Source organism: Giraffa tippelskirchi, chromosome 2 (genome assembly GCF_054371585.1).
Source record: "Giraffa tippelskirchi isolate mGirTip1 chromosome 2, T2T-mGirTip1v1.2.pri, whole genome shotgun sequence".
NCBI classification, from domain to species: domain Eukaryota; kingdom Metazoa; phylum Chordata; class Mammalia; order Artiodactyla; family Giraffidae; genus Giraffa; species Giraffa tippelskirchi.
In genome coordinates this window covers 176,112,998-176,138,452 of record NC_137276.1, presented here as the reverse complement: position 1 = coordinate 176,138,452, position 25,455 = coordinate 176,112,998, and the positions used below count along the sequence as shown (strand labels likewise).

Sequence of the window (25,455 nt, the reverse complement as noted above, 5' to 3'; positions counted from 1 at the left end):
TGTCATATATGGCTTTATTATGCTGAAGTATGTTTTCTCTATACTCACTTTGTTGGAAGCTTTTATCATAAATGGATATTGAATTTTGTCAAAAGCTTTTTCTGCATCTATTGAGATGATCATATGATTTTTATTTTTCATTTTATTAATATGGTATAAAACATTGATTGCTCTGCAGAGAGTGAACCATCCTTTCATCCCAGGGATAAACCCTTCTTGATCATTATTTATGATTTTTTAACATACTTTTGAATTCAATTTGCTTATATTTTGTTGAGAATTTTTACATCTACATTCATCAGTGATATTGGCCAGTAATTTTTGCACTCATGGTTTAATATTGGTATAAAAGGATTAATACTGTTAAAATGAGCATACTACTCAAGGCAATCTACAGATTCAATGCAAAATCAAAATACCAAAGGCATTTTTCACAGAATTAGAACAAATAATTTCAATATTTGTTTGGAAACAATCTTGAAAAAGAACAAAGTTGGAGGTATCATGCTCCTTTATTTCAAATTATACTACAAAGCTGCAGTAATCAAAACAATATAGTACTGTCCTAACACTCACACAGAGCAATGAACAGAATAGAGAGCCCAGAAATAAACCTATCCACTTATGGTCAATTAATCTATGACAAAGGAGCCAAGAACACTTTGAGGATAAAAGACAATCACTTCAGTACATGGGAAAACTGGACAGCTACACATAAAAGAATAAAATTGGAAATTTTCTCACACCATGCACAAAGTAAACTGAAAATGGATTAAAGACTTAAAGGTAAAACTGGAAACCATAACACTCCTAGAAGAAAACACAAGCAGAACATTCTTTGACATAAATTGTAGCAATATTTCTTTGTATCTGTCTCCTAAAGCAAGGGAAACAGTAGGAAAAATAAACAAAAGGGACTACATCAAACTAAAACTAAGACAATGTCCTTTCTTAAAGCAAAAGTTGCGACAAAAGCAATTGATAATGCCCACCTGCTGTTCTCTACTGCAGACAGGGGTGGGGACATCAGGCAAAGTGAAGAAAGTCTAAATCTATTCAACTTCTAGAAACCAATACTGACTTCCACTGCACACTCTAGGGCACCAAGAAATGATTATGGTTTCCTTTCAGAGAAACTTGTAGGAATAAAAGCCAAGAGGAGGAATATTTCACTAGGCAAATACCAAAGCTTACTGAGCAGTTACTATACACTGAGATATGGGGAAAGAAAAACAATCAGGAGACACAGTGCCAGCCCTTAAGTTTGCTTTTGTGTTAAGGAAACAAAAAGTATATTTTTAAGAAGACTGAAAAACACATTTATGCAAGACTGGGTACTACCTTTCAGGGAAGAATGTAAAGAAACTGAATTATAAGAACTTGCTGAAGGAAACAGTGTTGAGAAGTGAACAAATTGATCTGGCCCTCCTCAACAAAAGTCTGGGATGGTTTAGGACTGGGAAGCTCCAGCGACCATGGAAGGTGGGGTGAGGCATGGGGTTAAAAATTGAGGGGATTGGTAGAAAGATTCTTCTTTTGTAATAAGAACCAGTCCCCACACACACCTTATGCAACTGGATGACTTCCACACCTCCCCAACCACAGGAGACAAGTTTATATTCTGTGAAATTTGAACCCAAGGATTTCAGCCTCAGAGATACTTTCATGGCACAGAAGTGGACAAGATGAGGCTCCTAAGTGAAAACATGGTGGATGGGGAAGTAAAACAATGCTTCCTAAAGCATGAGACTCTCCAGCACCAGTTCCCTGCCCCAGCTCCCAGAATAATGGCAATGAGCTAGTCCTCTTCCCATTATCCCCACTACTAGGTAGGGTGGTGAAGGATCCTTCTCCAGAAAATAAAAATTAATAGCTAATTCCAAAAGAAGAAAATCTACAAATGTTGACATTTTTTCACTCAATAACAACAACTACAACAACACTAGATCATCAGACAATCACTAAACCATTAGGACCACCAAAAGATAAGCCTGTTCAATCAGCTTTTTAACGCCTCCTTCTCAAATATGAAAAAACAGCTGAGCTGTTATTAAACATTTAAGGAATGTCTCCAAAAAGAAAGACAAAACATCACAACAGAGGAGAGACATTTTTAAAAACCAAAACCCAATATATTATTCTCAAAGATGAGATAATACTGCATCGTCTTAAATAATATAAAAGGTACAAAGACAATAAGAAAAAAAGACATGGAAATTAAAAATATGAGAGCTGAAATTAAAAACAGAGGAGTTGAGGACTTCCCCCCGTGATCCAGTGGCTAAGACTGTGCTTCCAATACAGAGAGCGTGGGTTTTGTCCCTGGTCAGGGAACTAAGATCCCATGTGCCGCCTGGCCAAAAACGAAAAATAGAAGATTTGAAACAGACCAACTAATTGAGACTGAAAAAGAAGGGTAGAGGGTTCCAGAAGTAAAGTCTCAAAGGAAAAACAGGGAAAATGAAATTTCACAGCAATTTGACCATGCAGAAATTATAGTAAGAGACTGTTGGGAGGTGTGGAGAGAGTTAGAGATATGTACATAAAAAAGTTGAGCAAATGAAAAACAATGAGGCAATTATTAACTCTAAAAAAATATTTTTTGCCAGGGAACAAAAATAATCATTCTGAGCACAGACACAACTTAGGGAATTATCTGATCACAAGCAATTGGTTAAAGTATAAGATTTCTTACCTGTTTCAGTGCAGGAGAGCATGGGATCAGCTCTCCTATTCTGTTTATCCCAGCATTGATTTTCTTCTTTCTATGCCTCTCCACTAGATAGAGAAAAAATTCATTTATCAAACCTTGCAGTACTGCTGCCAAAGTGCCTCATTCTCCAAGGGTAAAGAAATTTTAGGTAAAGAAATCTTAAAGAAGTCTTATCGAACAGTGTCTACTGAATACAAATAACCATAATACGATTTCTAAGAATGTCATATTCTAAGCTTAGTGTTAAGGAAATCAATACAAGCCATACTTTTTTTTGCTTTTTTCCTCTCCCCCACCTCCCCAAGAGTTTTCTCCACCTTTAATCACCTTTTATTTGGATTTTAAATAAAGGGATCTGTAATAATTAAATTCAAATTACAAAAACAAATGACTAATACTGTATTACTCTTAGCTCATTATTATATTTCAAGTAATTATTAGAGATTTTAATGATAACTAAATTTCAAGAACCCACTACTACTTATGTTACTAGAAAGCTGCTGCTCTATAGAAAACATCAAATTAGACCTTTCCAGGCAGATTAAAGAACTGTAAAACACCTTTTAGGCTGACTAGAAGGCATTTTTGGAGTGGAAATAGCTATTAGTTGTGACTTAAAATAGATGAGAAAAGGCAGTGGCTTATTTTTCTCTACGGTGTCTGTGCTGTTCACTTTGCCCCATCTAAGGAGTTAGACAACTGACAACTTGGGAGAAATGTTCCAGGCTTGCATGTTACAACTTCAAAAGCTGTATGAAAGAGGCAAGAAGATACAAGAGATGATCTCAATAGTTTCTATAAGATAATGAAAATAGAAAAACTGGTTTACATTTTGTTAATTTTCTAAAATCTTCCTTTTAACAAAGGATTTCAGTGCTTCTAAGAAGATGACCTTTCAGATATAGCATAAGTAGGTCTTATTTCACAAATATATATTTTTTGCCTCATAATCTAGCAGTGAGAACACCCTCTCAATGACAGTGATTTACTTTCTCAATAAATTACTATCAGGACATATTTATTGTCCCATGTGACATTTAATTCCAGTAAAAAGATTTATCTTATAAGGCAAAAAAAAAAGTTTAGATGTACTGATACAGCAAAAAAAAAACACAGAGCAATAAAATAGAGCTCACCATTCTTCTGAATACTCTAACAATAATATTTGTTGTTATCTAAGAGCATATTTTCTAATGTGTGTAGACAAAACAACAACAAAAATAACATTAAGACTCTATCTATCCACAGTGATAAAAGGGAATTCACATGCAGTGAACTCCCATTCTGGGGAACATCAGTGTTCAATATTTCTTTCCATAGATAAAGTTTTCCCCAGGCTCCTTTCCTTAGGGAAAGGAAGATATTTATAGAGTAAAGTGAGTGAAGTGAAGTGAAGTCGCTCAGTCGTGTCCGACTCTCAGCGACCCCATGGACTGCAGCCTACCAGGCTCCTCCATCCATGGGATTCTCCAGGCAAGACTACTGGAGTGGGGTGCCATTGCCTTCTCCAAGAGTAAAAGAAACAATTAAATATATATTTTTAGACATGACTATAGTCCCTGATGGAAAATAAAATGTTAAACAATATATCAAATTGTCAATGTATGCATGATTACTTCTATAAATGTTTACCTGGCTATGGCCTGTAATTCTGATATTTAAGATTAAAGCAAAGTTTTTTTTCTACATTTCTTCTTATAGTTGAGGATTCCACAGCTTAATTTAAAACTGGTCACATTTCAAGTACCTTTAAAATCTACAACCGTTTCTTTCAAACTCCTGTAGGCAGCTAGCCTCCTCTAAAATTTCTGCAGACACATACTCTTCACTCTTTCCATAAGGAGTATATCTGGAATTCCTCAGTGGGTGAAATCACTTAAAACACTAGCTCCAGAGGTATACTAATCCTTAAATTAGCTAAATAGACTATAAGTCTTCATGAAACTTAGGGAGTACTTTGTCAACTAAAAACAATACATCACTCTGTATAATAGGCTCCAGTTTCATCCACCTCATTAGAACTGATTCGAATGTATTCTTTTTAATGGCTGAGTAATATTCCATTGTGTATATGAACCACAGCTTCCTTATCCATTCATCTGCTGATGGGCCATTAAAAAGAATACATTCGAATCAGTTCTAATGAGGTGGATGAAACTGGAGACTATTATACAGAGTGAAGTAAGCCAGAAAGAAAAACACCAATACAGTATACTAACACATATATATGGTATTTAGTCAATCGGTAAAGATGATCCTGTATGCGAGACATCAAAAGAGACACAGACAAATAGAACAGTATTATGGACTCTATGGAAGAGGGCGAGGGCGGGATGATATGGGCGAATGGCATTGAAGCATGTAAATTATCATATGTGAAACAAATCGCCAGTCCAGGTTCAACGCATGATACAGGGTGCTCGGGGCTGGTGCACTGGGATGACCTGGAGGGATGGGATGGGGAGGGAGGTGGAAGCAGGGTTCTGGAAGGGGAAAACATGTACACCCATGGTGGATTCATGTCAATGTATGGCAAAACAAATACAATATTGTAAAGTTAAAAAACAGAAAATAAACTAATTAAAAAAATTTTTTAAAAAAATAAAAATACAGCACAAATCATTACATATAAAATAAATAAGCTATATTGTACAACATAGGGAATACAGCCAGTATTTTATAATGACTATACATGGAGTATAACTTTTAAAAATTGTGAGTCACTATGTCATACACTTGTAATTTATATAATATTGCATATTGACTTTACTTCAATTTTAAAAAATGAAAAATAAAACCCCAAACAATAAAAGAACACTTTCCTATAATATAATGAATAATGATTCTGTGCTCATAACATGAAAACACAATCAGCTACAGTATAGTTTCATTTTGAATACAAAAAATGCTAACAAGTACAATTTAAAGTATTGTTTCTACCTGCATTGTGTGTCTCCCGATTTTTCTTTCTGAAACAAAAAATATAGATAATAGAAACATGAAAATAATAGGAAAACATTTTACTTTATATTTTGAGAACCATAAAAATTAATTTGATGAATTGGTATTTGTTGTATCAATAAGAAGCCATTTTAAAGAAAATGTTCTCAATAACAGATTATGGTATAAAAACCTAACTGCAGATACATCATTATAAATTCAGAATTCACAACTACTAAAAGTAACTACTATTCTCTATTTTCTCTTACCCCAAAGTCATTGGTTGGGAAATAAATCAATCATTGAAAATTGACCTATTTGAAAAATGTAATTAAGGAGCTAGTCAACTCCTAAAGTGATATGCCAAGTACAGTTGACCCTTAAACAACATGGTCTGGGACTTGTTCACTTATACACAGATTTTCTTCAATAGTGAATTTTATAGTCCCATAGGAACCAGAGTTGGTTGAATCCATGGATATGGAATCATGGATACGGAGGAACCGTGAATAAGAGGTCTGGCTACACCCTAACTACCACTATGTTCAAGGGTCAACTGTAGCTGATTTCCACCGTTTGCTCTGGCACTAGCTAAGGGTAGGGGTGACTGTGTAAAGAAGACAAACAGTAAAGAGGAACCTTGTAGTCCCAGGGAGGGAAGTGTGGCAGCCACCAGCACTCATACACTAACAATTGGCATTTGAGCCATCTTTTGCATTTATGTACATTAGGTTATCCAAATTCTTACATTTTCTCAAAAGCTGATCTACTAAAATCACCAATTTTCCCGTATATACCATTATTCAATACATAAGCATTCTCTAATAGCTGTCTAATCTCTGACAATGATTGTAATATTTAATATTGGAACCATTGGTCATGCAATTCTAAGCAGAAACATTGCCCAAAATGCCGGAAATTCTGAAGGAGGTATTATACAAGGAACCAGAACTAATGTTATATTGATGTGCATACTGGTATTAATGGTTTGTAATTTCACAAAATGTCTATTCAAACTGACTTCAGTCTAAGTGAACTTTGCGTCCACCACAAAGACTAATATTGAATGCAAGTAAAAATCTCAGAAGAAACTAAACATTTAGCACAGATTTAGGTATTATACTGTTTTAACTACTGATAGTCATTTTACCACTTATACTGCTAGAATAATTCAAAGGACAAGTAAATTTTAACTATATACCCCTTTCCATATATCTATTTATATTTATCCACAGCTATTTTTGAAGAGTAATGGTTTTCTAGACATCCAAATTAAAGTTCCCTAAAGGACTACCTATTTTAAAAAGTGGGGACCAATTCTGCTTATCTACCAAAACTGTATTATTTTTGGACTGCGTCTTCATACCTGTGCTGCTTTTTTGTAGGAGTCTCATTCTCTGTCATTTCTGGCATGGTTACAGTGATAGGAACCTACAAGGCATGAAAAGACATGTTAGAAAGTCTAAAGGCATTCTAGTATCTGGGAGAAACTGATTAATAGCAATTTGGTTTGAACCAAGATGCTAAAAAAATAAAAGTGACATCATGAAAAAGCACTGGATTAGGTATTGTGGACAGGGAAAAAAGTATAAGAAGATAGGACAAAAACTATTATAACTAGCAGGTGGAGAACATGGTGAATGTCAAATGTGAGATATAGCCAGGAAGTGCTTGAGAACACTGAAGAGAAAGATCATCACAGATTTGGAAATCAAGAAAAGCCTAAAGGCGGTATAGATTCAAGCAAGATCTGGAAAGACAGGTAAAACATACTTGATTTGGGAGAATATGTTCTTTGCTCATGATACAAAATTGAAAACAATGGTCATTCTCTCTGAATGCAGAAAAACCAAAAGTGACAAGTGCACAAATACATGCTATCCCACATATGGAAGCAAGCATTCATTCATTTACTCCTTTGCTGGACTTCTTTCATTTCAACCTGCTAGAAGTTTTAAACATTATCACTTGAGAATCATTAAAATCTGAGTTTGAGTATGAAAATTCTATTAATACTTAAAATACCGTGATACTAAAGAATATATATATTATGTGGAAATACACTCAAAAAGCCTGAAAGCAAATATATTACAATACGAATCACAGTTACATAAGGCCAGGAATATTATAGGTGATTTCTCTCTCTTTTCTGATTTTCAAGAATTTTGCAGTAACTTTAATGCCTTTAAATCCCAGGGATTGGCAATCTTTCAAAAGAGGCCTGTCAGGTTGGGCTACCTGTTCTGATACACTGCAAGAGTGCAAGAGCAGTTTCCCATTTTCTCTCTGAAGGCAGAAAGTAAGAAATTGGAGTCAGTGTGAGTTTAAAATCTGGTTCTGCCATTTCCTAGTTGTGAGGTCCTGGCCAAGTTGTGTAACCTCTTGGAAACTCAGACATTTCATCTAGAAAGTGGATCATAATCACAGTATCTAGATCACTGGGTTGTTTCAAGAAAGAAAAGATGAAATAATGCAAGGAAAGGACAACAGCATGGTGCCTAGTTGTAGTAAGGATTTAATCAATGTTAGCCATGGATATAAATGACCTGGATAAACAATGATGTGGTCACTCACCTAGAGCCAGACATCCTAGAGTGTGAAGTCAAGTGGGCCTTAGGAAGCGCTACTATGAGCAAAGCTAGTGGAGGGGATGGAATTCCAGCTGAGCTATTTCAAATCCTAAAAGATGATGCTGTTAAAGTATTGCACTCAATATGCCAGCAAATTTGGAAAACCTAGCAATGGCCACAGGACTGGAAAAGGTTCAGCTTTCATTCCAATCCCCAAAAAAGGCAATGCCAAACAATGTTCAAACTACCGTACAACTGTGTTCATTTCATATACTAGCAAGGTAATGCTCAAAATACTTCAAGTTAGGCTTCAGCAGTGCATGAACCAAAAACTTCCAGATGTACAAGCTGAATTTAGAAAAGGCAGAGGAACCCGAGATCAAATTGCTAACATCAGATGAATCATAGAGAAAGCAAGAGAGTTCCAGAAAAACATCTACTTCTGCTTCATTGACTATGCAAAAGCCCTTGACTGTGTGGATCACAACAAACTGTAGAAAATTCTTAAAGAGATGGGAATGCCAGACCACCTTACCTGTCTCCTGAGTAAGTTATATATGAACCAAGAAGCAACAGTTAGAACCTTACATGGAACAACTGGTTCAGACTGGGAAAACAGTACGACAAGGCTGTATATTGTCACCCTGCTTATTTAAATTCTACGCAGAGTACATCATGCAAAATGCCAGGCTAATGAATCACAAGCTAGAATTAAGACTGCTGGGAGAAATATCAATAACCTCAGATATGCAGATGATACGACTCTAATGGCAGAAAGCAAAGAGGACCTAAAGAACCTCTTGATGGGGGTAAAAGAGGACAGTGAAAAAGTTGGCTTAAAACTCAACATTCAAAAATACTAAGATCATGGCATCAAGTCCCATCACTTCATGGCAAATATATGGGGAAAAAGTGGAAACAGTGGCAGACTTTATTTTCTTGGGCTCCAAAATCACTGCAGATGGTGACTGCAGCCTCGAAATTAAAAGATGCTTGCTTCTTGGAAGAAAAGCTATAACAAACCTAGACAGTGTATTTAAAAGCAGGGATATCACTTTGCTGAGAAAGGTCTGTTTAGTCAAAGCTATAGTTTTTCCAGTAGTCATGAACAGATGTGAGAGTTGGACCATAAAGAATGCTGAAAGTCAAATAAAATTGATGCTTTCAAACTGTGTCCTGGAGAAGACTCTTGAGAGTCCCTTGGACAGCAAGGGGATCAAATCAGTCAAGCCTAAAGGAAATCAACCCTGAATGTTCATTGAAAGGATTGATGCTGAAGCTCCAATACTTTGGCCACCTGATGTGAAAAGCTGACTCACTGGAAAAGGCCCTGATGCTGGGAAAGGTTGAGGGCAAGAGTAGAAGGGGACAACGGAGGATGAGATGTTCAGATAGCATCACGAAGTCGATGGACATGAGTTGGAGCAAACTCTAGGAGACAGTGAAGGACAGGGAAGCCTGGCTTGCTGCAGCCCATGGGGTCACAAAGAGTCAGACATAACTTAGTGACTGAACAACAACAACAGCCATGGATATTGATGATGTATTTCAGGTTAAGGCTTTAGCTCTAGAAAGGAGGGAGAAGAGTCCTGGGAAAGAAGTAGAAGTAGATGCAGACAAGGTGCTGACAGAAAAGCACTGACTGAATCAGCCTGGGGAGAAATGTGTGCTCTACGTCTATTGCTGGCAGCTTATTAATTCCACTTTCTCTTTAACACTTATGAAGTCCAGATCAGCCTAAAAGCAAGTTCACATTACATAATGTGGGATACGTGAGTAAATAAATCAATCCCTGTCACCTTTCTCACCCAAGGGCTTGCAGAATCTCTTCACTTTTGATTCCTGGCTTCCAACGCCTCCCGTTTCTGATCCAAATCTATCATCTTCTGCCAGAAGATGGTCTATAAGTTATGTTTTCTTCTTGCTACACAAGAGAAAAATCAGTGAATGTTTATAGGTTTCCATTAGCAGCATGAAATAAAATGAGGACTAGCAACCTGGGGCAGGCAGGCAGATTTTCCGTGGCCTACAGGGTGATCTTGAAATCTCCGCACCTCTTAAAAGTTAGTGAACCTAGTTGCTTTCAAAAGTCACTTCCCAGTGGGTTATGCATGCTCCACCCCGACAAAAATGGTAGCACAGCAGCCATTGGACAGTCTCCCAGAGGTGAGTCTCTCCTTTCTTATGATGGCTCACTGTTACTTGCCCTTCACCTAGCTTTTACACCAATTGTCCTCAATTCTAAAATTATCTTTCCTTCAATCTCCTACTTCCCCATTCTCTCTTGTGAGAGTGACTGAAGACTTACTCAAGGACCTTCCACTAAAGGCATCAGGAAGACAGCTCTCATATCTGCACATTGTATCTGCTCTTAAAAAATGTCAACATGGGGAGAATTCCCTGGTCATTCAGCAGGTAGGACTTTCCTTGTCGTGGGCCCAGGTTCAATCCCTGCTCAAGGAACTAAGATTCCACAAACCCTGCAGCATGCACCCCCCAAAAAAAAGCAGGGGCTTCATCCCAGACAAATGAGAAGTGCTAAGGAGGGCCACAGAATTGGTGCTTTTGAACTGTGGTGTTGGAGAAGACTCTTGAGAGTCCTTTGGCCTGCAAGGAGAGCCAACCAGTACATCCTAAAGGAAATCAGTCCTGAATATTCATTGGAAGGACTGATGCTGAAGCTGAAACTCCAATACTTTGGCCACCTATGCAAAGAACTGGCTCATTTGAAAAGACCCTGATGCTAGGAAAGATTGAAGGCAGGAGGAGAAGAGGACAACAGAGGATGAGATGGCTGGATGACATCACGGACTCAATGAACATGAGTTTGAGTAAACTCTAGGAGTTGGCAATGGACAGGGAGGCCTGGCGTGCTGCAGTCCATGGGGCTGCAAAGAGTTGGACATGACTGAGCGACTGAACTGAGCTGAAGGAGGGCCCAGGAATCTGTGTTTCCAAAAAGGTCTCTATGTGATTTTTCTTTTCTTCTTCTTTTTTTTTTTTGTACAAAAGAAATTCTTTTTTACGGCAGTATTTCCTAAACATTCCTATTAATCCAAAGGTAACAGTTTAAAAATATAGATTCTCAGCTCATCCCAGAGGCACTAAATCTGTCAAAAGAAGCAATTCTGATCTCCAAGGTAGGAGCCTGAAATTTAATGAGTGCCCCTAGGTGGTTCTTATCAGGACAACTTGCAAGCACAGGCAGTTATCTTGGTGAAATTCAGGGACCTGACCAATACTTCACTGTAGAAGAGATTGTTTGGGATGTGGTATGAGAGTTGACCAGATAATTTTACCTATAAACCAGTAAGGTCAGATTTGCCTCATACCCACATGAGTCAGCATTTGGTGATTAATATCACAGTTCCAGTTGTTCCCCTCCAGTTCTCCTTTTTTCTTTTTTCAAACTTTTCAGATTCACGTTACAATTAAGATACATGAAGTAAAAGTGTTACTTTTTTTAAACATCTAGGATCTTACAGCAAATGACACTAGAGCCCTATCACCTAAGTAGACACAATCAATATATTGCACTGGAGTGAAAGCCAGCAGTTTACTGAAAGAGGAATACAACCTCAAATCAAAATCATCCAGTTTACCAAATGTCACTATAAATATCCATCTCAAAGCACATTTTAACCAATTCAATTAACCTAATTCAATGCAAAATTATTTCCATGTCCAGTATCTCCTGATATTAAAATTGTATTCCTGACACTGAAAAAGAACATTTACTGGAACAAAGAAATATATATTGTCATGAACCCTTGTCCACTTATTACCCTACTAATAAGAAAACAGCATTTTTAATACAATATTTATATAACCAAATACAAATACACCCTTTAACATTTTTAAAGTATCATGAATTTTTAAAGAAAATTGTCAAAATATTACATTAGTAATCTATGGATTATTATTTTTCATGGTAAGAAAGTTATTTCTGAAGTTAGTCAAACTCAGTGGTCTCAAAATGTGGCCTTGAGATTTCCTGCATCAAAATCACATCTTTTTTCTTTTTTTTTTTTGATGTGGACCATTTGTAAAGTCTTTATTGAATTTGTTACAACACTGCTTCTGTTGTTTATATTCTGTTTTTTTCACTGTGACACTTGTGGGATCTTAACTGGAAGGTGAAGTTCTAGCCACTGGGCCACCAGGGAAGTCCCCAAATCATATCTTTTTTCCCCATGAGGTAACTTTTTCTCCCATGAAGTAAAGCTTACATATTAGTAAAATGCACAAATTTTAGTATAACAATCAGTGAGTTTTGACAAATGCATATACCTGTGTGACACAACCCCTATCAAGGCGCAGAACATTATTATCATCAGAGAAAGTTCTCTCGTGACCCTTCCTGTCAATCTCTTCTCCTACTCCCACAGAGGCAACCAGTGTTCTCATTTATTTTTTCCACCACAGAGCTTTATAATGTTTTATCTGAGAATTCTACTGTGGGGGGTGAGGGGCAGAAAGGGAACCTGGACCAGACTGTAAAGGAATATTTTACCTAATGAATGTGCTCAGATTGTTTCTTAAGATCAGTGGTTCTTGAACAGCAATCCACAGAAACTAGCCTAGCCCTGATCTGAAGTAAAATGAAGTCCCCTAGTCTACAGTAAAATGGAAAAAAGGACAATGCAGTTAGGATTTTTTTCTTTTTTATTGATATATAACTTTCATATAATAAGTCACTAATTTAAGTTCACTCTAATCACCTATTATTTATTTTCTCTCTCTCTTTTTTTTTTTGACTGTGCTGCACGGCTTGCAGGATCTCAGTTCCCCAACCAGGGATTGAACCCAGGGCACAGCAGCAAAAGCCCAGAATCCTGAGCACTAGACCACCAGGAAACCTCTCATGTATTGTTATACAAGGATACAACCATATAACCACCACTTAGATCAATATATAGAACATTACCAGCATCTCAAAAGGCTCTTTCAAGGTCACTGCCACTTAATCCCCTGAAGTTTCTTTTAAAAATATATCAACATTCAAGGAAGAATATATATTCTAAAGAAGACATACAGATGACCATCAAGCATATGAAAAGATGCTCAACATCATTAATCATCAGGTACATGCAAATCAAAACCACAAAGATATCTTAATTCACACCTGTTAGAATGGCTGTTATCAAAAGCCAAAAGATAAGGGTTGGCAAGGATGTTAAGAAAAGGGAATCCTTGGACACCATTGGTGGAAACATAAATTGGTACAGCCATTATGGAAAACAGCATGGAGGTTCCTCAAAAAATTAAAATAGAACTACCGTATGTTCCAGCAACGGAGAAGGCAATGGCACCCCACTCCAGTACTCTTGGCTGGAAAATCCCATGGACGGAGGAGCCTGGTGGGCTGCAGTCCATGGGGTTGCTAAGAGTCAGACACGACTGAGTGACTTCACTTTCACTTTTCACTCTCATGCACTGGAGAATGAAATGGCAACCCACTCCAGTATTCTTGCCTGGAGACTCCCAGGGATGGGGGAGCCTGGTGGGCTGCCGTCTATGGGTCGCACAGAGTCAGACACGACTGAAGCGACTTAGCAGCAGCAGCAGCAGCATGTTCCAGCAATCACACTTCTTGACGTATATCCAAAGGAAATAAGTTACTATCTCGAAGAAATATCTGTACTCTAATTTACTGCAACATCATTCATAGTAGCAAAGATATGAAAACAACCTACATGCCCATTGACAGGTGAATGGGTAAAGAAAAGACTGTACTATATGAATGTACTATTTCATACATTATATGTGGTATATATATGCTCATGCTCAGTCGTGTCTGACTCTCTGCGACACCACAGACTATAGCCCACCAGGCTCCTCTGTCCATGGAATTTTCCAGGGAAGAATATTGGAGTGGGTTGGTTACTATTACCTACTCCAGGGAATCTTCCCAACCCAGGGATCTAAATCTCATCATTTGCTTCTCCTGCATTGGCAGGTAGGTTCTTTACCACTGCACCACCTGGAAAGCCCGAAACACACACACACACACACACACACACACACACACATACACACACATATATGGAAAGCCTGACACACACACCTATATGGAAAGCCCGACACACACACACACACACAGACACACACACACACACACGTTATTCGGCCTTAAAAAAAAGGAAATCCTGATTATTGTAACAACACAGGTCAGTCTGAAGGCCAACAGGCTAAATGAAATAAGCCAGACACAGGCAAACACAGTGTGATCTCAGTTATCAGTTCAGTTCAGTTGCTCAGTCGTGTCCAACTCTTTGTGACCCAATGGACTGTAGCATGCCATGCCTCCCTATCCATCACCAACTCCCCGAGTCCACTCAAACTCATGTCCATCGAGTCAGTGATGCCATCCAACCATCTCATCCTCTGTTGTTCTCTTCTCCTCCTGCCTTCAATCTTTCCCAGCATCAGGGTCTTTTCAAATGAGTCAGCTCTTTGCATCAGTTGGCCAAAGTATTGAAGTTTCAGCTTCAGCATCAGTCCTTTCAATGAATATTCAGGACTAATTTCCTTTAGGATGGACTGGTTGGATCACCTTGCAGTCCAAGGGACTCTCAAGAGTCTTCTCCAACACCACAGTTCAAAAGCATCAATTCTTTGGCGCTCAGCTTTCTTTATAGTCCAACTCTCACATCCATACCTGACTACTGGAAAAACCATAGCCTTGACTAGACAGACCTTTGTTGGCAAAGTAACGTCTCTGCTTTTTAATATGCTGTCTAGGTTGGTCATAACTTATCTTCCCAGGAGTAAGCGTCTTTTAATTTCACGGCTGCAGTCACCATCTGCAGTAATTTTGGAGCCCCCAAAAATAAAGTCAGCTGCTTTTTCCACTGTTTCTCCATCTATTTGCCATGAAGTGATGGGACTGGATGCTATGATTTTTGTTTTCTGAATGCTGAGCTTTAAGCTAACCTTTTCCCTCTCCTCTTTCACTTTCATCAAGAGGCTCTTTAGTTCTTCTTCACTTTCTGCCATAAGGGTGGTGTCATCTGCATATGTGAGATTATTGATATTTCTGAGATTATTGATACTGATCTCACTTACAGGTGGAAACTGAAAAAGTCAAACTCATAATAAGAGATGGTAAAACTCTTGTTACCAAGGGCTAGGGGGTGGGGGAAAATGGCGAAAAGGTACATTCAGTTATAAGATGAAAAAGTTCTGAAGACCTAATGTACATCACAGTGACTGTAGTTAAAACAAAGTACTGTAGGAAAGATAAGAAAGCCTTTTTCAGCAATCAATGCAAAGAAATAGAGGAAAACAATAGAATGGGAAAGACTAGAGATCTCTTCAAGGAAATTAGAGATACCAAGGGAACATTTTATGCAAAGATGGGCTCAATAAAGCACAGAAATGGTATGGACCTAACAGAAGCAGAAGATATTAAGAAGAGGTGGCAAGAATACACAGAAGAACTGTACAAAAAAGATCTTCACGACCCAGATAATCACGATGGTGTAATCACTCACCTAAAGCCAGATGTCCTGGAATGTGAAGTCAAGTGGGCTTTACAAAGCATCACTACGAACAAACCTAGTGGAGGTGATGGAATTCCAGTTGAGCTATTTCAAATCCTCAAAGATGATGCTGTGGAAGTGCTGCACTCAATATGCCAGCAAATCTGGAAAACTCAGCAGTGGCCACAGGACTGGAAAAGGTCAGTTTTCGTTCCAATCCCAAAGAAAGGCAATACCAAAGAATGCTCAAACTACCACACAATTGCACTCATCTCACACGCTAGTAAAGTAATGCTCAAAATTCTCCAAGCCAGGCTTCAGCAATACATGAACCATGAACTTCCAGATGTTCAAGCTGGTTTTAGAAAAGGCAGAGGAACCAGAGATCAAATTGCCAACATCCACTGGATTATCGAAAAAGCAAGAGAGTTCCAGAAAAACATCTCTTTCTGCTTTATTGACTATGCCAAAGCCTTTGACTGTGTGGATCACAATAAACTGTGAAAATTCTGCAAGAGATGGGAATACCAGACCTTCTGACCTGTCTCTTGAGAAACCTGTATGCAGGTCAGGAAGCAATAGTTAGAACTGGACATGGAACAACAGACTGGTTCCAAATAGGAAAAGGAGTATGTCAAGGCTGTATATTGTCACCCTGCTTATTTAAGTTATATGCAGAGTACATCATGAGAAATGTTGTAAGGAATCAAGATTGCTGGGAGAAATATCAATAACCTCAGATATGCAGATGACACCACCCTTCTGGCAGAAATTGAAGAAGAACTAAAGAGCCTCTTGATGAAAGTGAAAGAGGAGAGTGAAAAAGTTGGCTTAAAGCTCAACGTTCAGAAAACTAAGATCATGGCATCTGGTCCCATCACTTCATGGGAAATAGATGGGGAAACAGTGGAAACAGTGTCAGACTTTATTTTTTGGGACTCCAAAATCACTGCTGATGGTGATTGCAGCCATGAAAATAAAAGACACTTACTCCTTGGAAGGAAGGTTATGACCAACCTAGATAGCATATTTAAAAGCAGAGACATTACTTTGCCAACAAAGGTCTGTCTAGTCAAGGCTATGGTTTTTCCAGTGGTCATGTATGGATATGAGAGTTGGACTGTGAAGAAAGCTGAGTGCCGAAGAATTGATGCTTTTGAACTGTGGTGTTGGAGAAGACTCTTGAGAGGCCCTTGGACTGCAAGAAGATCCAACCAGTCCATCCTAAAGGAGATCAGTCCTGGGTGTTCATTGGAAGGACTGATGTTGAAGCTGAAACTCCAATACTTTGGCCACCTCATGCGAAGAGTTGACTCATTGGAAAAGACCCTAATGCTGGGAAGGATTGGGGGCAGGAGGAGAAGAGGACGACAGAGGATGAGATGGTTGGATGGCATCACTGACTCGATGGACATGAGTTTGGGTAAACTCCGGGAGCTGGGGATGGACAGGGAGGCCTGGCATGCTGCGATTCATGGGGTCACAAAGAGTCAGACACAACTGAGTGACTAAACTGAACTGAATTGAAAATATTTTATGGCACACTGCATGAACATTATTTGTCCATGAGTTGAGAAAAATCTTTTCAATCTCTGTGTTTACTTCTGTTCTGCTACCATGTAATACATTCCTAAACATTTTCCAGTTACTTAAAATGTTTTAACGAGTGGGTACATTGATATGCAGTTTTAAAATATGTTCCATTTCTTTATATGAGATCTCTAATAAATCCATAGTCTTCTCCAATCAAAATGACTCACACTACTGAATACGATCCACGGAATCACAACACAATTAAGCATAAATCCTGGGTTAGGTCATGGCCATTAAACTGTTAGGCCATGGGCAAAGTTCTGTTCTGTTTTTCACTTAAGGTGGGCATTTTTCCATGTGGTTCAAAACTGTGGTTACAGCATTTACATTCAATATCTTGGATATATGTACTCTACCATCTTATTCATCCCTTGAGGCATCTTTGCCCTCTGCACTTTGCTAGATGAGCTATTATTTGTATTTATCATGTCCAGCATTTTAGGTTAAGAAATTCCTACATAGTCTACCTGGTTCAATTCATTAAGTCTTTAAATCTGTATTAATAGTACAAAAATAGCACAGAGGTGCTTTTCATGTGCAAAAGAATCCTTCTTCTATGCATGTGGCTGCAGCAGCTGCTTTCCATCTCAGTGGGAACTTGAGGAGCTGTTTATGAATGTGCTGTGTCGTCTTCTGCTTTGTGTAACTGTTATCAGAAGTTCTAATTTCCTTTGCCATTAAAGAAATATTACATCCTTTAACAATGTTTGTTGGCTCCTTCCTCCTCAACATCATGCTGTGTGCCATCAGTCACGGAGGTCTCATAAATGCCAACCTTGAGATGCTATGACATATATAAGAATATGAAATAATGAAGTCCTGCTTTCACTGTGCAGTTGAGTGAAACAATACTTCAAGAAAAAGAAATAAGCCAAGAGTATAGTAATTTGCTCAGCATAGTTTTTATTGTTTTATTTTTAAGCTACACTTGTAACCTGTTTGTATAAAAAAATAATTTTTTATTGAGATATAATTGACATATAACATTACTTTAATTTCAGACATACAACATAATGATTTGATACTTGTATGTATTACAAGATGCTCACTACAAGTCTAATTAACATTCATCACCACACACAATCACAAAATTTTTTTCCTGTGATGAGAACTTTTAACATCTACTCTCTTAGCAGTTTCCAAATATTCAATACAGTATTATTTTAAAAATCATTTTTGAAGAGTCTAGAAATATATAAAGTTAAATGAAAATGTTACTTAGCTCTACAACTACACTCTTCAGGAATACCCACTGTAAACAGTTTGGCATTTTTTAGACCTTTTCCTTGCTCTTGCCCATACAAACTACAAAAACTTCTGGCTCAGAAACTGTACCATAATTAAATTCAGAGAACTTCATGCTTTCAGGATTCTTTTTAATTCAGTTGTAAAAAATAATTCTTGCTCTTTGTAAAATTTTAAACAGCACAGATGTATGTATATAAAGTACCAATGCCCTTATACTTTAAACAACCTGATAATATCAATTCCAAATATTTTTCCTATGTGAGTGAGTGAAAGTTGCTCAGTCATGTCCGACTCTTTGTGACCCATCTCCAAGCAAATACTTATGCACATATTAGTAACTGTTAAACTAAATGAGAAGGACACATAAAATGCAAGCAGTATAAAATACCTTCCAGTCCCAGTTCAAATCTCCTCTGGTGGGTGTTCCTACTCCTTGGATAAAAATTAGGGCAGATGCCATGACTTTACTGGTCACAACTACATAATAAAAATTGTCTAGTCATTTCTAGTTACAAAACAATCCCCTGGGAATACATCAGTACAGTTCCTTTATTGTGAGTAATGCCTCCCATCACACCATCTCTTGCACTCTCCTCACCCCCCAACTTCTGTCTCTGTTCTTACAGCTCCCATCTCTTTCGCTGAGGTGCCCTTGTCCTGTCAGGAAGGCTTATGGCTCAGTGCCCAGACCAACTCCCTCCTGACATAATATGGACCCACACCTGGTTCACAGAAACACATAACTCTTTAATGCAACAACTCCTAGAAATTAACCTATAAGTATATTCATGTATGTGCCAGCAGATATTTATTCAAGAATATTCAAGTAGCAAAAGACAAGGAAAGGCTCATCAAAAGGAGACTGATTAAATATGTCACAGGATCATGCAGAACCACCTGAAATTGCCCATATTTCATACTTTCTGCCTCTAGAAACTGCAGGTGGTTCAACCTAGTTTCATCCATACAATGCAGTTATATGTACTGAAAGTCAAATATATAAATTTATGTATTTGTATGTGCTGTATTATATCTCCCCCAGATTCACATGTTGAAGTCCTAATGGCCAATACTTCAGAATGTGACTGTATTTGAAAACAGGACCTTGAAAGAGGTAGTTAAGTTAAAATGGGGTCGTTAGGGTAGACCCTCATCCAAGATGACTGGTGTCCTCACAAGACAAGGAAATTAGAACACAGACCACACAGACATAGAGTTGACCATGTGAGGACACAGAGGGAAAGCAACCATCTCCAAGCCAAGAAGAGGCTTCGGAAAAAGGTAAACTTGCTGATACCTTGATCCTGGACTTTGAGCCTCAGGAACTTCAAGAAAATTAATATTTCTTATTTAAGCCCTTCAGCCTATGTATTCTGTTATGGCAGCCCTAGCAAAGTAATTAATTAATGTATGTATGTATTTTATAAATCAACTTGTATATATGTATCCTTTGGGATACAGAGAAGAACATGTAAATGATGCACAGCTAGTAAATGATGCACAGAATTTCTCTGGAAGGACTGCACAGGGGAAATGGGAAGCAGGGTACATGGGATATCTTCATATGCAATTTTAATTTTTGCCACATGTATGCATTATGAATTAATTTTTATCTTTCTAATAAATGCATTTAAGACTATAATATCTCCTCAAGGTACAACTTTGTCCATAGCCTGTAAATTTTGGTATGTAGTATTTTCAACTTACTAATTCCTAAATAGTTTATATAGTTTCAGTTAAATTTTAAATAATTTTAAAAAATGCTATCCAAGTCAGGTGTTAGTCGCTCAGTCAGGTCTGACTCTTTGCTATACTGAAAAACAAAAAACCAAAAAAATTACCCCTAACCACATCCCTTTTTCCAAGGAAGAAAATTAAAGTCCCCAGTACAACCTATTCATTCTACCCTCTCCCAAATGGTAATCAATTTGACATCAATTTTCTTGATCTTTCTACAGGTGTACATTTACATATATATCTTATAACATGCACAAAAAATTTTTATAAAAATTTAATCATGTTCTATGTCACTCTGAAATATGCTTTAATTTAGAAATACATTATGGACATCTTTTTAATTTAACTTACTCTTTTTAATACCTGCATAGCATTGTGTAGCATGGATGAGCCATCATTTATTTAGCTGTTACCCATTGATTAATACTCTTTATCCCTCTTCCTTTTTTATTTCTGGGTTTTGTTTCACTTGGTTTGCTATTAAAAACAATGCTGACAAAAAAAGGCTACAATCAACATCTTTTAAGTTTTTAAGTCCAAAGCAACAAAAAATATTATCATTGCTTAACCTTCATCTCCTTGAGGACTAGTGAGGTTGAATATCATTTCACATGTTATGAATAATTTATATTTATTTTTCCAGAATTTGCTTCTTTTTATTATCTGGAATTTTCCTTCCTTATAATTTCAACTTTTATACCCTCTTCAAACTGAGTTAAAGTAAAAAGCTTTCCAAGTAGTTATATTTCTTCTTTTTTGGTTCCCCTTTTGTTAAGTGAGAGAGTGTATGTGTGTGTGTGTATGTGTGTGTGTGTATGTGTGTGTGTGTGTGTCTCTGTCTGTTTCCTCACATTACAACTGGCAATAACTAATTTTTAATTTTCAGAATTTGAGATTTCCTGTGTAGCCCTGTTACATGACATATTTTTGTTACGTGTTAGATGAGTATTTAAGAAAAGTATGTATTTTTAGCTCCTTAGGTATATAAAGTTTTATCAATTATTTTCAATTAAATGTTTGTTGTGTGGAATTAAACTTTGTCTGATAACAAATTATTATGCATTTTCTTCCATTCAACATTTGCCTGGAGTATGTATGTGTTTATATTATTTTAATTTTTCTGCATTATTTTGTTTGTATTTGTCTGAAATAACACAAATCCGAAGATTTGTCTCTATACAATTTAAGAGCCTTTAAAAAAAAGAGAGAATGTATTGCATTGCTACAATATTTTGCTTTTTTTCTCTTCCCTCCTCCACTATCTTTTTACTTTTCCTTGGCTGATTTTTTGTTTTTCTTTATTTTCCTCAATATCGTCTTTCCTTTTATATCTATTCTATTCATAAATACCTTTAACAATTTTAAGAAACATACTGTATGGACACTTGTTATACATTTTCTCCTCTTCATTTCATGAACTTCCTCGATTTTCACCTCCCCAATCTACCCCTCCCCAACCCAGTCATCGCACTTCAGTAGTAGACCTTGGCAGGTCTTGGCAAATATTTTTTTTCTGACTCTAATGGTCTCCAATTGATCCAATCAAAGCAAAGCTCAGGACTTTTGTTTGATGAAGCAGGTAGTTATACTCTCACTCCTTCCACTGTAAAGAAAAAGGATGTGATTTCAAATACTGCACTTGCAGACATCTTCCAAAAGAGGGAAGCCAGTCTGAGGATGAAATTAACACACAAAGAAAAGCAAAGCTGAGAGAATAAAGCTAACAGCAGAGGAATCACATATCAATAACTTAAGATAAACTAGTACTGAATTTAAATATATTTTCTTCATATTAAAAAACAGTATCTATAGTCTCTTCTATCAATACAGAAGTTGTAAATACTCTAATTCTTACCCACCAAATGTCCACCATCTCCCCTCTGACAAAGACTTACTGAAATTGTGCAGAATTTTAGCGTAAGGTGTTAGTTCTCCTTCTAGATATGTATTTCATGTCTAACAACTTACAATTTTCTTCTTTGTTCTTTTGTACCATATTTCAGAAGAACTCCTTGGGTCTGATCTTCCAGTTCATTAATTTAGTCAATCTATTACAACCATGCTGCTATTCAATGTGCTATTAAATTTTTTATCACAGAAAATACGTTTTCAACTTCCAAAAACTTTCTTGTTCTTATTTCTCTTTTATAGCGCCCCGAAGGCAATGGCACCCCACTCCAGTACTCCTGCCTGGAAAAGCCCACGAACGGAGGAGCCTGGTAGGCTGCAGTCCATCGGGTCGCGAAGAGTCGGACTCGACTGAGTGACTTCACTTTCACTTTTAACTTTCATGCATTGGAGAAGGAAATGGCAACCCACTCCAGTGTTCTTGCCTGGAGAATCCCAGGGACGGGGGAGCCTGGTGGGCTGCCGTCTATGGGGTCCCACAGAGTGGGACATGACTGAAGTGACTTAGCAGCATTTCTATTTTATGGAAACTGTATTCCCTAAAATCTTTGAGGACATTTTTAAATAACAAATATTATCTATTATGTTCAATTTGTTTCCCCCAAAATTGATTCCTCTGTTTGTTCAGTTTGGTGTTCCTCTTTCACCCTCTTGATTTTCCTTAAATATTTAGTGAGTCTCAGTTAACTGAACTGATTGCTAAAGTTGGTTTCCCCAGCAAAGTGGTTCTCATCTCTGGATGCACTGTAGAAATCACCTTTAAATTAAAAAATGACCTAGGTGATTTTAATGGTCATCCACCTCTTAGAACCACTGCTTTAATATGTGTGAATATCACTCTTCTCTGCATCATAAACATGTATGCTGAAAATGAGAGTTCTGCCTGTCAAGAGTGTCATGCAGAGATGGAGGGAGCAGCTAGATGGGTAAATTGTGAAGAAAGGAGCCCCACATTCACAGTGGCAATTAGAAGTTCTCTGAGATATAACCCTGATTCTCTCTCTGGCCCTCAAGCACAATGGAGATACACCTAATTTATATAAATAAGTTCTAGTAGGTTAGCCCAGGAGTAAACATTGTTATTAGGTATTCTAATTAGTCCTAATACAGTTCCAAAATCTAGTAATTAATTATCTTTTGACCACTATTATCATCTGAATATTTGCACCCCCCCATCCCAATTCATATGTTGACCTCCTAATCCCTAAGGTGATGTCATTAAGATGTGCGACCTTTAGAAGATGATTAAGTCAGGAGGGCAGAGCCCTCATGAATGAGACTGGTGCCCTTATGAAAGAAGGCCCAGAGAACTTGCTTGCCCCTTCCACCTTGTGAGGCTGCAGCAAGAAGAAGGCAGTCTGCAACCTGGAAAAAGGCCTTCACCAGAATCCAACCATGTTGCACCCTGATCTGGACTCCCAGCCTCCAGCACTGTGAGAAATAAGTTTCTGTTGTTTGTAAGTCATCCAGTCTATGGTATGTTGTTAAAGCAACCAACATGGGCTAAGACAAGCAACCTCAACTTTTCAGTCTCTGAGCTTCGGAGTCTTCCAGAATTGTGTTGGAAAACTCACTTTTCTAGCTTTTCCCCTTCAAGTCTATACTGGTTTGCAGACTTCTCAATGCTGTATGATTTTATCATCAAACTGTTCCTATGTGCTTTTCATTTTTCATAAAGTCCTCAATGTTTCTGATCCTTAGATGACAACTTTCCCAGCTTTTCAACACTAATAAGGATGTGTTCTTATTCTCCCATTTTCTTATCCTTGGTGTTACTTAACTAGGTTTTTTTTTCATTATACAATAAAACATCCTTTATATTAGACTACTCAAATCATTCTGAAGAATTTAAGTTGTAAAAGTAGTAGTCATCCCCACCAATTGTCCTCCTCAAATTTCTTGTTAATATTATTCAAGTAGTCACAGTAATGCTACTATATTTCCCTTCATATTCTCTATTGGTTGAAAGTGAATACTACTAGGTCGAGTCCACACTCAAAGGGAGGGGAATAAATCTCTATCTCTTGGAGAAGACATATCTAAATACACATTTTACAGAATTCTTCTATGAAGGAGATTTGTCTCCTCTCAATTATTTATTCAATCATTTACTTGTATCATTATGAACTCAGGATATTTATTTTATTCTTTGAGTCAAAATTTAATGCTATAATTATTTTTGTCAAATTGTTCAAGCTTTGGCCATTGGGCACTCCAGTGTTCTTTTTACATGCCCTTCCCCTTGCCCCTCTTCTGCTTTGTAGTACTTCCCTATCTTTTGGCACTATAAGATGCTCCAGACTCATCTTGTGACATATATCCTATTGTTTCTCTGGAGAACCCTGACTAATATAGTGGATAATCAAGGAGTAAGCTGATAAAGGAATGAGTGACAGGGGTAAAGTACAGGAACTTTTTAAAGCCCCTCAAATGCTTCTGAGACACAGCCAATGTAATCAGTAACACAGAAGCTGTCAAGGCCCCGATACTCTTCACCTCACATTAATGAATGAATGGTAGAGGGTAATGAGACTACCCTTTGATATCAGACCAAGGATCATATCTCAAAGTTGACATTCACTAGCTATTTGGTTTTAAAAATAAGTATTCAAGGCACTTCCTTGGTCCAGTGGTTAAGACTTCGTCCTTCCACTGCAGGGGGCACAGGTTGGATCCCTGGTGGGGTAACTAAGATCCCACGTGCCTTGTGGTGCAGCCAAAAAAAAAAAGAGAGAAAAATGTAAGACTTCCCTGGTGGCCCAGTGCGTAAGACTCCATGCTCCCAATGCAGGGGGCCTGGGTTCGATCCCTGGTCAGGGAACTGGAGCCCATAAGCCAAAACTAGGAGTTTGTATGCTGCAACTAAAGATACCACATGCCACAACTATGATCCAGCGAAGCCAAATAAATAAATATTTAAATATGTAAAAATTAGTATTCATTGAAATCTTAGCACCTGCAAATTTAAAACTGGCAGATTATCATGAATCCCTCAAAGAACTGTTAAGAGTTTACATGATGATACCTGGAATGGATCAAGTAAAGTATCTGGTACATAGCAAGAGCTCAAGACACCTTAATTGCCTTTCTTCCATTTTCCCCCTAATTCACTGGGAAGATAAAGGTCATCTGGTTCAAGTTCCTTAACTAGATCCTACATTTATCATAACAGACCTCGATCTATACATCTGTCTGTTCAGCTTACCAGAGCATCCTAAAGCTAACTCCATCATCTGTGGAGAGAGATTCTATACTTCTTTCC

At 37.6% G+C, this 25,455-nt stretch overlaps 1 protein-coding gene and 1 long non-coding RNA gene across 4 annotated transcripts in view; one reads left to right on the top strand and one right to left on the bottom strand.

Annotated features, from left to right (window-relative positions):
- LOC145539000 (uncharacterized) overlaps window positions 1-24,014 on the top strand; it is a 36,572-nt gene extending 12,558 nt beyond the window's left edge. The window contains exon 2 of the long non-coding RNA XR_014077492.1: window positions 22,437-24,014. This is a non-coding gene — a long non-coding RNA (uncharacterized LOC145539000). The remainder of the gene's footprint in view (window positions 1-22,436) is intronic.
- The window catches only part of USF3 (upstream transcription factor family member 3), a 47,587-nt gene that overhangs the window by 15,267 nt on the left and 6,865 nt on the right, over window positions 1-25,455 (bottom strand). The window contains exons 2-5 of one of the 3 annotated variants that reach the window (XM_081572080.1): window positions 10,023-10,147; window positions 7,020-7,084; window positions 5,654-5,682; window positions 2,696-2,778 (exon numbers count right to left, since the gene is read on the bottom strand). In XM_081572080.1, the coding sequence (XP_081428206.1) occupies window positions 2,696-2,778; window positions 5,654-5,682; window positions 7,020-7,066 (159 nt within the window). In that variant the 5' untranslated portion in view covers window positions 7,067-7,084; window positions 10,023-10,147. The remainder of the gene's footprint in view (window positions 1-2,695; window positions 2,779-5,653; window positions 5,683-7,019; window positions 7,085-10,022; window positions 10,148-25,455) is intronic. The other 2 variants (XM_081572078.1, XM_081572079.1) reach the window with 2 other exon arrangements.